The sequence below is a fragment of the Pangasianodon hypophthalmus genome, chromosome 19, assembly GCF_027358585.1.
Source record: "Pangasianodon hypophthalmus isolate fPanHyp1 chromosome 19, fPanHyp1.pri, whole genome shotgun sequence".
Classification (NCBI taxonomy): Eukaryota; Metazoa; Chordata; class Actinopteri; order Siluriformes; family Pangasiidae; genus Pangasianodon; species Pangasianodon hypophthalmus.
In genome coordinates this window covers 4718913-4730996 of record NC_069728.1, presented here as the reverse complement: position 1 = coordinate 4730996, position 12084 = coordinate 4718913, and the positions used below count along the sequence as shown (strand labels likewise).

The 12084-nt window shown below is 42.2% G+C and overlaps 2 protein-coding genes and 3 non-coding genes across 5 annotated transcripts; 2 read left to right on the top strand and 3 right to left on the bottom strand.

Annotated features, from left to right (window-relative positions):
* Window positions 1–2795: 2795 nt before the first annotated feature.
* On the bottom strand, window positions 2796–2867 carry trnad-guc (transfer RNA aspartic acid (anticodon GUC)). Its single transcript has one exon. It is a non-coding gene; the product is annotated as a tRNA-Asp (tRNA).
* Window positions 2868–3735: 868 nt separating this feature from the next.
* Window positions 3736–6665, top strand: LOC117597042 (uncharacterized). The gene is made up of 4 exons (XM_053242032.1): window positions 3736–3891; window positions 3980–5214; window positions 5287–5358; window positions 6010–6665. The coding sequence occupies exons 2-4, from the start codon at window positions 4419–4421 to the stop codon at window positions 6663–6665; spliced, it is 1524 nt and encodes a 507-aa protein (XP_053098007.1). The 5' UTR covers window positions 3736–3891; window positions 3980–4418.
* A 1644-nt stretch (window positions 6666–8309) lies between these two features.
* On the top strand, window positions 8310–9835 carry LOC117599779 (uncharacterized). Its single transcript, XM_053242244.1, has 2 exons — window positions 8310–8552; window positions 8639–9835. Exon 2 carries the CDS (start codon window positions 8762–8764, stop codon window positions 9698–9700), a length of 939 nt encoding a protein of 312 aa, XP_053098219.1. The 5' UTR covers window positions 8310–8552; window positions 8639–8761; the 3' UTR covers window positions 9701–9835.
* Window positions 9785–9856, bottom strand: trnad-guc (transfer RNA aspartic acid (anticodon GUC)). Its single transcript has one exon. It is a non-coding gene; the product is annotated as a tRNA-Asp (tRNA).
* A 1282-nt stretch (window positions 9857–11138) lies between these two features.
* On the bottom strand, window positions 11139–11210 carry trnad-guc (transfer RNA aspartic acid (anticodon GUC)). Its single transcript has one exon. It is a non-coding gene; the product is annotated as a tRNA-Asp (tRNA).
* Window positions 11211–12084: the final 874 nt, after the last annotated feature.

The following is a 12084-nucleotide window of genomic DNA, read 5'->3' as shown; positions in this document are numbered from 1 at the left end:
AATCGGAGAGACATTCAAGACGTGTTGGCCACAAACACATAGTCTGCCCTAACAAAACATGACATAGGACATATATTCTACCAATGAAGCATAATGAGAGCTGTGTGTCACAGTTAGAGAAGACTCAGAATTGGGCTGAATGAGCTAATGTTTTGAGAAATTGGTCCATGGCTGAGCTAAAAGTGCAGCAAACGAGTCCTCATTATGCCTGGTGTACAGGATGTACTGTGAAGAGTACAGCAAGCCACATTTGGATCTTTCAAACAGGACAACTAGAGCATGAGGCGATTTCAAATACCTTTTTATCAGATAACAAAAGGCCGACCTATGCCACAGTCAAGACAGAGAGGTGCATCATCTCTCAGATTACAGATTATGTGTATTTCAACAGATAAACATTGATGAATTCACAAAGCAAAAATATTGTGCATGCTGAGTACATGCTGAGAAATCCAGGAAGTCCTGAAAACAAACCGTTAACCTTTCCCCATTTTCTGCTGCAGCACTTCTGTTCCTGTTGAGTAGGAGTTAGAAATCTTGAATAGTGGTTTATTACCAGCTCATTTGATTGCACTGGGTTTGGCAATAATGTGATCAACATGATTACAAGCACTTCAGTATATTGATAAAGGGAAATCAGAGGCATGACTCACTCAATAGTTGGATCTCTTTCAGCAACATCAATGATAGTGGATAAAGCTCCCAACTCTCTTGATACAACCAATTAGTTAATAGACAAACCAAACTGGATGAAGAGGACAGGAAACACCAAAATATTTAGCACAGTGGTACTCCAGGACCAGGACTGAGAAGCACTGCTCCAACGAATGACATTTAGGATTCAGCCAAGAACAAAGTGCAGACTGTAAGGCTTTAAACATATATACTGACTGGGTAGCTGTGCTGTGTTGATAAATGCTACATCCTTTCATTTTCATAACATACACAATCCATATTTTAATCCATTATGTTGTATTTCTTGTTGTACAAAATCAACAACAAGCTGTATCTGTGTTGAGTAATTCAATTACTAGTCTAAAATCCCAAAAAAGTATAAAAATTTCATTAAATCAAATAACCACTTTACTAATTTAAATTTTAAGATGTCAGTTTGGATTCTGTGCTGTATTTTTGTGTGGATTTTGAGCTGTATTTGAATGGTTCATTTAAAGACATAGTTGAAAAAAGGTATGTCTAAAACTGAGCTAGACTCTCTTGAATAATCAGATAATGGCTGAAATCGGATAACGATGAAATTATTAGTGTGCGTGTAAATGCACTTACTGTCTCTGTATGTTTTAAAGTTCTTGTTCTTTACTTCTCTGATGGGTTTCCAAATTCTACTGTTCCCATCGGTTTGTCACCTGACAGCACATACTATATCGCACATGTAGAACTAGACTCATATTATCATGATCATAAGACAGTATGATATACACTATATGACCAAAAGTTATAATAACCTCCACTCTTCTGGGAAGACTTTCCACTAGATTTTGGAGCTACAAGAGCACCAAGAGTAAGGTCAGGCACTGATGTTGGTGAGGAGGTCTGGGGTTCAGTCAGTGTTCCAGTTCATCCCAAAGGTGTTCAGTGGGGTTGAGGTCAGGGCTCTGTGCAGGACACTCAAGTTCTTCCACTCCAACCTTCACGCACCATGTCCTCATGGAGCTCGCTTTGTGCACAGGGGCATTGTCATGCTGGAACAAGTTTTTGCCCCCTTAGTCCCAGCAAAGTGAATTATTTTTATAATAATTCAATTTTTTTAATTCAATTCAATTTTATTTGTATAGCACTTTTAACAATGAACATTGTCTCAAAGCAGCTTTACTGAACATAAGAAACAAAAAGCATGCAAACAGAAACATAAACATGCAAACAGTCCTAGATGTTAGACAAAATTATCCCTAGTGAGCAATTATCCCTGAGGTGACTGTGGCAAGGAAAAACACCCTTAGATGATATGAGGAAGAAACCTTGAGAGGAACCAGACTCAAAAGGGAACCCATCCTCATTTGGGTAACACTGGAGAGTGTGATATGAACAATGTCCTTTCTGCATTTATGTATAGTCATGTAGAATTTTATGTGTATATTAATTTGGAGGTTGTTGTCTTCCTCAAAGTCCACATAGGGTTGGCAGCGATGCTTTGAATACGCAAATCCTCACGAGGCAGAAACCGGCTGGAGCTGGTCCATCTCTGGATCCCTCAGGATCCTCGTAGGGTTGGCCTCTGCCTACTGGAGCTGGCACAATCTCTATGAGCCTCGGGATGGGTAGAAGAAGGGAAACAAGTGGAAAGGAATTAGCGTAGCTGCTGTTCATAATATTAGCAAGCACTAGATCATAATGTGCAATTAATCAGATGTACAGAAGTACAAGGTTATGGTATGTGTTAAGTGTATGCCTGGCAAAGATATATGTCTTTAATCTACGTTTCAACTGGGAGACTGTGTCTGAGCCCCGAACACTGTCAGGAAGGCTATTCCAAAAGTTTAGGAGCTAAATACTAAAACGCTCTACCCCCTTTTGTAGACTTTGATATTCTGGGAACTACCAGAAGTCTGGAGTTTTGAGATCTTAAGGAGCGTGGTGGATTGTGACGTGTTATACTACAGCATTCAAATTCATCCTACATAAATTCTGACATCCTGTACAGTTGTGGGCTTCCTACTTTGTGGCAGCAGTTTGGGGAAGAAGCACATATGGGTGTGATGATCTGGCGTCCACAAACTTTTGGCCATCTAGTGTATATTGGGGATATCAGCCTATTTATTGATGTATAAACAGAAAGCCTCCCCGTCGGGGAATCGAACCCCGGTCTTCCGCGTGACAGGCGGAGATACTGTCCACTATACTAACGAGGAGTTGCCTTAAAGCACTACCAAGTGCACTTCCAAGTCCACTACAGTTAAGTATTGTAACAATACCAAGTAGAAAACTTTGAATACATCTGCTCTAATTTGTCTAAGTGTCATGACAGTGAGGCAAAGAAATTAAATGTGAGGAAAGAAGTAACCATAGATGAGAAAATACAAATGTACAAATTACATGTTCACACTAAACCCTATTAACTTTACTTTATTATGAGGTTCCTCTGTGTGTAATTGTGACTAGCAATGTAATTTGCTATGTTACTTATTATTACTTACACTACTCCACCTGCTATAATTAGGCTAATGAGAAAATTAGATATTGAATTTGATTATTTACCTGCAAATCCACCATTTTCAGGTTATTAAAATGTTACACTCCTAGCAGACGTGAGTGTAATCACACATGTACAGTGGATATAAAAAGTCTACACACCCCTGTTTTTGCCCCCTTAGTCCCAGCGAAGTGAATTATTCTTATAATACTACAGCATTCAAATACATCCTACATAAATTCTGACATCCTGTACAATTGTGCGCTTCCAACTTTGAGGTAACAGTTTGGGGAAGAAGCACATATGGGGGTGTGATGGTCTGGCGTCCACAAACTTTTGGCCATCTAGTGTATATTGGGGATATCAGCCTGTGTATTAATGTGTAAATGTGTTGTGATGATGAGTTGTAGTAGAGGTAGAGTAAGGTGAGAAAAGCGGTGTTTCTCCCCGTCGGGGAATCGAACCCCGGTCTCCGCGCGGGAGCCGAATATAGTTAATCTTAACTTCCCTTAACTTTTCCCATTCATTTTCAATGGTAGTTCTTATCATTACGGATGTAATATATTTTTGGCCACACGTTGATTCCATGGCGCTGTAGCGGAGATGCACCAAAAGCCGGTTTGGCACCCCGCGATAAAACCCCAAAAAAATAAAGGAGAAAGGAAGATTCCATAGCGCTGTTCCGAGATTTGTTTTGTTTTTAAAACATACATTTTGAATTGCCTCAGCTGTCTACCATCCAGGTCAGTTATGAATCAGTTATTATTTTATTGCTTTTGATCTTTCTTGTTAATTAATTAATTCATTAATTTATTTATTTATTTTTGCCAGACGTCGGGTGACCCCGGGTAACCTCCGTCATTTCAACTGAAAAAGCGCGATTAGGCGGCAAACGCTACACGTAAAGTAAACTACACTTATTTATCGAAAAGAAAAATGGTACAAAACATCAATATATTATGAATATCATTTGAATGGTTTGTAAAGATAACTGTAGGATCAATGCAGAAACATTATGATGAGTTTGTAATCCAAACTGAGTGACAAATTTATCATGTCTATTGTTTGTTCAGTAGTCAAACACAAAGTAAAATAAGGTCTTTTGGCAAAAAGTCAGCACATCACACAATTCGATTAGATTAGATTAGATTTGACCAGATGTGTATCTTTTCAATAGTTGTAGAATTGAATGTTAGGTCATCTTTAACATGAAATTTATCTAGTCGTTCTTAAAGAATCGATTACCCTATTTTTAACTTTACAGAACATTATGCATAGCTATGTAAATGCTTTATGTATTTATTTATGTCAGTTGTTCATATCTATGGGTACTACTCAGGCTATGAAGCAAGCTATTTTTTTCCCTGGGAGAATCAAAGTGTCCTTCAGGAGAGGCCCATCGGGTCATTTACGTCGGGACCCATCTGAAGAGGCGAGAAGGATTAAAGACAATCCTTCTTTGCAAGACAAGTCGACACCTCAAAGAGAAGATGTGGTCAGGAACAATGCCCGTTCCGTTGTATTACAGAGGGGAGGGGATGTTTCAGACAAGCAAGAAGTGTTAGGAGAATACATTCTTCAGTTTGGGAAGTACAAAGGGAAGTCCTTCCGGTGGCTATTGGAGAATGATATTGGCTACTCTTTGTACTTGTCCAGTAAGGTTGAGGAGGAAGAACGGGCTGGACAGTTCAACCCAGAGGGTCCTTGCAAGGATAGCCTCCTTTCCTTTCTTGAATACTCAAGAAGCTTTAAGGAAATTGAGGATCTCCGGCGATACCTTTCAGAGAGGCCAGACCCAGTACCAGTTTTGTCAGAGGATGACAATGTTGTTGGATTTGGGGCACGAGCACAAGACACCTGGAGGAAGATCTGGAATACCAGAGCTGATGGGTATGCTGCCTTTATAATGGGGAAGAGCGGTGTTCCAGGAAGTAAAATGTACCGCTTACAGCAATATCTTTTAAAGCAGCAAAGACAGGTGACCACAGCCCCTTCTGCTACACCTTCACCCTCACCATCAACTCCCTCTGCACCTTCCACTTCATGCCTTTCCTCTGATCATCCAGGTGAGTAAACAACATTTATATCTGTTTCTACTGATCCCTACAGTCTACTGATGCATTTGTTTCATTTCACAGTAATGGAGGAGGATGAGGAACTGGAGAAGATGATGCTGAGTCTGTCTCCACCCAAATGTCCTACACAGCGGAGTAAGTGAACCAAGAGGCTGCGTGAACGTCATGCCTGTTATGTCCAGAATTATCTAGTTCAACCTGTTTATGGCACATTAAATTGCACATACTAGAGTGATACTAATCAAATGATATTGTATATTTCAGGGTCACCCACAGCCACTGCGTGTCCAGTCTTCTCTGCAGCAGGAGGTTATTTTCCACATCAGTTTTGGAGGCTTATCCTATTACCCACAGTTTTTTCCTTCATAACTGTTTTTAATACATTTGTTTATTGTTTTGGCAGTGTTCTTGCCTGTTCTAAAAATTGCCTTCTTTTGTTCTACTAACTAATATTAAAGGTTGAACATACCGGTGATGAGGGTGAGTGCACTTCATGAATTGTATGCATGCTATTTAATATGTGTGTAGTATCTCCTCAAAATTGTGCTTTACCTGTTTTTTTTTTAAGAGTACACTTTCAAATTAGGATCAATTGGTGATAATTTTAAGTGTTTAAATAGTCAGTACATCTCAATCATATAAGTGAACATTATAAGAATTTGCTTTAATGGAATGTTTAAATAAATATTCTATAAGTTCTCACTGACAGAAAAGACAGGTAAAGATGTCTCATACATGTCATTTACATGAATGTTTTGTTAATTTTTAACTTGTTGGTCCATGCAGTTCTGCCACAGCCACCATCAAGACCACATGCGGTCTGCCATCCTCACACACCACCACCTCCTGTGCCTAGCACTTCCTCTCAGTGCAAATCCCCTGCATCACTGCCCCGAGTACCACCACCAGCTGTGCAGTCAGTACCCGCAGCACCTCTACCAGCTGCTCAGTCAGTACCTGCACCAGTGCCCTCCACACAGACAGGAGTCCCTGTGTCCAGTGACATGCAAGATATTAGCCGCTGGAACTGCTCCTGCCATCAAAAAATCTGGATGGAAACAGAGATGGAAGCCCTGGGGCTCTGGCCAGGATCACGACCGGTGAGACAGCCTATGAACTTGGTTTCCTTGTGGCGTTATCCTCCTCAGCCTGAGCTTGTAGAAACCAACACAGGCCTGCCATCACCAAAATACTTTCAGCTCCATCCCTTCTTTATCTGGAAACCGGAGCACAGTATAATGCAAAGGCTAAGAAACAACTACATTCTGCCTTGTCTCTACAGCTGTCCAAACCCTCAGGTTGTTTCCTCTGGTGTGGGAAGGCCCAGAGTGATTCTTGGTACCAGCGGGCAATATTACATCCTTTCCTCTCGACTGTGCTGTAAAGCATGCAAAAAATACTGGTTCACTGATAAACCCCAGTGGCTAGACATGCTCCCATAAGAAGGCCATCTGTAAAACAGTGATGGATGAACTGCGGTGCTCTGGTAAATCACCTAATGATATGGCCAACCAGCTGTCTGAGGTGCTTCACCTGAAGTACGAAAGAGCCCACCTAGCCTACCTGCTCAGCATGCAGAACATCAGGGATGCTGATGGACAGATGACCATCACTGGGGCACTGAGGAAGGATTACACACCAGCACTGTTTGGAGGTTATGAGGACACTGATGGGTGGCGTGGGGTGTCTGTGACTGCACACTATCTGGTGGAGTGCCTTCTTCAAGAATATCAGAGGCAGGAGGCAGCTCTCACTCAGGTCCTACAAGGCACTTTTGGACAGGTGTTCAGGTCTGATCACACACGCAAAGTTGCATCCAATGCTGTGATGAATGAGAACTGGATGATCCTGTCCTGGGTGATGCTGCAGTCTGAGAGTGAGCAGTCATTAGAGTCAATGTACTGTGGGCTGGCCAGTCGCTGTAGTGCTGCTGCTATCCCCAAGGCCAAGTACCAGTGGGTGGACAGGTATGAATCATCACATCACACATCACATCAAGTAGTGTAAGCGAAGGTAATGAATATATTTAACTGAAATTTTTTATTTCCCTTTCATGTACTCAGGGACTGCTGTGCTGCTTTTAGAGTCATGGACCCAGCACCTTATGAGCACCTGCAGTGGGATGCCTGGAGGACCACTGAAGCTATCGTGGCAGAGGTTACCGCAGGGAACCTCAGGAATTTATGTGCCTCTTGTCTGAAGTACAATGAGGACATCATTGTAAAACTGGACTTGTTTCACTGCATGCGGCGGTTCACCAGGGAGTGTGTGTCAGAACACCATCCTCAGTATAGCTCTTTCTGCCATTTCCTCTCTGCTGCCTTCTCTGTAGTGGATCAGAGTGACCTGGAGAAACTGAAAAATGCATACAGATTCTGTGGTATTGAGCCTGCTAATCCCCCCAAGCAGCATATCAGAGAGCACTGCAGGACAAAAGTTCCACATCCCAGAGAGCTGGTCCAGAGGGTGGAAGAGGTGCTTCAACATTTCCATCTAGCAAAGGATCCCAACAACATCCTCCTTTTTAAACTCTCAATGCTAAAGGTCTGCGTGTACACATCCTTAGGGGCTGCCTGAGTGACCCTGAGGTGGAGGAAGGAATCCTCTACAGACATGGGGGGACGTTACAGCTCAATCATGTAAAGGGTGAAGGAGCTGCTGTGCCCATTTGGATCCCTGTCAGAGGCACCTCACAGCAGGAGGGGTTTCATTTCCACCAAGCTCAGTGGGTAACAGGCAATCGTGTCTCTCCTGAACTGTTCCAGGCACAGGGAATGACTGGGGTGGCACGCTGGAATTATCAGAGGCTGATGGACCTGAAGCAGCCGGGGGTCGTCCTACCTGCAGTGTTTGACCCTGTGTTACTGATGGAGTTAAACAGGGCCTGTGTGAGTGACAGGGCAGCCCAAATATCCAGTCTTGCATATCTCCAGCAGGGACACAGAAGAGAGGGTTGGCCTACAGTATGTGGAGCCAGGCTGTCGACCAGTGCCTCTTGACTTTGACAAACATAAGTGCAAGAAGTCCGCCCTAGGAGATGTGGAGATTGAAGAGGAGTCTTCATCTGGCTTTGAGTCATCAATTCCATCTAAGGTACTCCTTTACATTTAGTTTTTATTTGATAATATAGAAAAAGATTTGTATGACTTAATAACTGATAACTAATTTTGCTCAATTTCAGGAATGGTTAGATGATTCCTCTTCTGCTGAGACTCCTCTTGCTGCAGAGCCAGAAACCACCCCACAGATTGTCTTGTTTCACCGATTTTCCACTCCAAGTCCTGTGACAGTAAAGGAACAAAGGTCTGAGGAATTTCTGTCAGATGCAGGTAATTACATTATTAATACTAATGTGTGTAACCTGTCTGTCTCATATATGCATAAACACTTTAGTAATTTTGTGAATCTCCTGTAGAACTGCTCAGGACACCACCACTGCCTATAGCTGCTTCTCCCCGTGCAGCTCGCACTGGACCCATTAAGACAGGTGGTCGAGTCTTTGTCTTGGACCACAACAGATGGACGGACCCAATGAGAAATGCCATCGATGGTCTCCTGGCCAAGCACCATGGATCTCCTTAAAAGGGTGGATGCTGATTATGCTGCTATGGTACAGAGTGCCTGCACTGACCCCAACAGCCTTCTGCACTCAACCACGAAACAGCACATAAACAGGTACATAAAATACCTTGCTAAAAAAAAAAACACAAATGCCTCTCTCAACACCAGCCCAGAAAAGCTCCTAGAGACACAACAGTTATGGAAGCGTCTTCACTCAGGCAGCGAAACCATCAGTGTCCCAGTGACAGTACTGCCACCTGCTCCGTTCAATCCACCTGCAAAGAGTGTTCCTGAAGACGTTCCTCTGACCCAGGCAGCAGTTGAGAAGATGGTTAAAGACATCCTAGAGAAGCACCAGGCAGCACTGCAGCAACAACAGCAGACACAAAAAAAAGCCCAAATTAGATCCTGTTTAGCTTGTGGTCAGCCAAAGTCTCGTTACCTGGGTGATGGCTCCTCTGTGCATTTCTTTTATCAGGCTGGTGAAGTGAAATACTTCTACTGCTCCAAGAAAGTCTTTGACACATACTCTGCTGAGGGCCTGACCAACCCCCGGATGCCATTTGAAGATTTTGCAGACACTCCCTTCTTTCAGCGGGAGCTGGAGGCCTCTAAGCAGAGGGGGGCAGAGAGGAAGAGGGTGATTGAAGAGAGAGGCAAGAGGAAATCATTAGTGGAGCATCCTTCTGGTCGTCTGTGCAGGTTCTGCCACCAGCCGCTAAAACAAGGTCCAAATAGTCCTCATATCCACACTGGTTTCCCTGGAGTGGCAGGCAAATACATTTACTGTCCTGCTAAAGTGCTCTCCCTGTATCAGGCGCAGGGAATGAATGCACAGATGACATGGACAGAGTTTCAGCAGTCCCCGTTCTATGAGGCTGAGAGGCAGAGGTGGATTGTTGAAAAGAAAAAATAACTTGGTTGTGAAACACAGCATATACATATACATATAGTGTATATTGGGGATATCAGCCTATTTATTGATGCATAAACAGGAAGCCTCCCCGTCGGGGAATCGAACCCCGGTCTTCCGCGTGACAGGCGGAGATACTGTCCACTATACTAACGAGGAGTTGCCCTAAACTATTACCAAGTGCACTTCCAAGTCCACTACAGTTAAGTATTGTAACAATACCATGGAGAAATACATCTGAATACATCTGCTCTAATTTATGTAGGTGTTATGACACTGAGACAAAGAAATTAAATCATTCAGCTGGTTAGATATGAGGAAAGACGTAACCATAGACAAGAAAATACAAATTACATGTTCACACTAAATCCACAATTTTAAGGTTATTAAAATGTTACACTCCTAGCAGATGTGAGTGTAATCATACATGTACATTAATGATTAAATTGATGAATTGATGAAATTGGAAACATTTGATCATATGCAGGTCTGAATGAAACGTTTTGAACGGAATGAATAATCAGAATGAGCTTTATTGCCAGGAACATGAGGAACATTGAGTTGTTAATGGCTCAGTGTGACGAATATTTGAAAAATATAGAAGAACATGAGAATATTGAATGGTTTGTTTGGGAATATTAGGCTTTAATACAACTCTTTAGGATAAACTTTGGGTCAGGTTTCACACAAATTATCCAGTATTTTTAGGAAATCCCTTTGTTTCAGATGATGGTGGCCCAAGATGTTTTAAACCTCCAACACAAGGCTCAACACTGGCTCATTAAAGAAAATTAGGCATTTTATACAATTTAACATGATCCATTTAAGGGTGAAAGTGGTTCGAAGGAGGCTGTCCGCCTCCATTATTTCTCAGTTTTAATTGTGGCGGAAGACCTAATCTCCACAGCCTCGGTACATCCGTTCACTCCATGTTTTTCAGACACTGAGAGCCTCCAGACATTGATACCCACCTGTACTTTACACAGTTAGTTACTGAACTTTAGATGACCTTATACATGAAGTGAAGTGAAGTGAAGTGAAGTGAAGTGTGGCCAAGTATGGTGACCCATACTAGGAATTTGTGCTCTGCATTTAACCCATCCAAGTGCACACACACAGTAGTGATCACACACACACACACACCGTGAACACACACCCGGAGCAGTGGGCAGCCTTTTTTTGCTGCGGCGCCCGGGGAGCAGTTGGGGGTTTGGTGCCTTGCTCAAGGGTCTCACCTCAGTCGTGGTATTGAGGGTGGAATAGGTTATTGCATACTTATGGTTACACATGGGATTATCTTGATGATTATCCTGATTATATAATTATTCCTTAGCGTTCACATACTTTTGGCCATATAGTGTATATTTGGAGTATTGATGTGTAAATGTGTTGTGATGATGAGTTGTAGTAGAGGTAGAGTAAGGTGAGAAAAGTAGTGTTTCTCCCCGTCGGGGAATCGAACCCCGGTCTTCCGCGTGACAGGCGGAGATACTGTCCACTATACTAACGAGGAGCTGCCCTAAACCACTACCAAGTGCACTACCAAGGGCACTTCCAAGTCCACTACAGTTAAGCATTGTAACAAAACCAAGTAGAAAACTTTGAATACAGCTGCTCTAATTTGTCTAAGTGTTATGACAGTGAGGCAAAGAAATTAAATGTGAGGAAAGAAGTGACCATAGATGAGAAAATACAAATGTACAAATTACATGTTCACACTAAACTCTATTAACTTTACTTTATTATGAAGTTCCTCTGTGTGTAATTGTGACTAGCAATGTAATTTGCTATGTTACTTATTATTATTTACACTACTCCACCTGCTATAATTAGGCTAATGAGAAAATTAGATATTGAATTTTGAAACGTTTTGATAATACACAACTTGGAATGAATAAGGAACATTTAGTTGTTAATGGCTCAGTGTGATGAATATTTGAAAATATTCTCAAAACAGCCTCAATTCAACAGAAATCAGGATTCATCAGATCAGGCTATGTTTTTCCAGTCTTCAACTGTCCAGTTTTGGTGAGCCTGTGCACACTGCAGCTTCAGCTTTCTGTTCTTGGCTGACAGAAGTGGAACCCAGTGTGGTCTTCTGATATTGTAACCCATCTGCCTCAAGGTTTGATGTGTTGTGCATTCTGAGATGCTTTTCTGCTCACCACAATTGTACAGAGTGGTTATCTGGGTTGGTGTAGCCTTTCTGTCAACTCGATTCAGTCTGACCATTCTTTGTTGAACTCTCTCATTAACGAGGCATTTCTGTCCGCAGAACTGCTGCTCACTGGATGTTTTTTCTTTATTGCACCATTCTGAGTAGACTCTAGAGACTGTTGTGCTTGAAAATCCCAGGAGATCAGCAGTTATAGAAATACTCTAACCAG

Excerpts from the sequence above, each read along its gene's own strand:
- LOC117599779 (XM_053242244.1), top strand. The coding sequence starts at position 8,762 with ATGCCATCGATGGTCTCCTGGCCAAGCACCATGGATCTCCTTAAAAGG.
- LOC117597042 (XM_053242032.1), top strand. The coding sequence starts at position 4,419 with ATGCATAGCTATGTAAATGCTTTATGTATTTATTTATGTCAGTTGTTC. Across the intron at positions 5,215-5,286 it reads CCTTTCCTCTGATCATCCAG|TAATGGAGGAGGATGAGGAA; the intron begins GTGAGTAAACAA and ends TTCATTTCACAG. Across the intron at positions 5,359-6,009 it reads CAAATGTCCTACACAGCGGA|TTCTGCCACAGCCACCATCA; the intron begins GTAAGTGAACCA and ends TGGTCCATGCAG.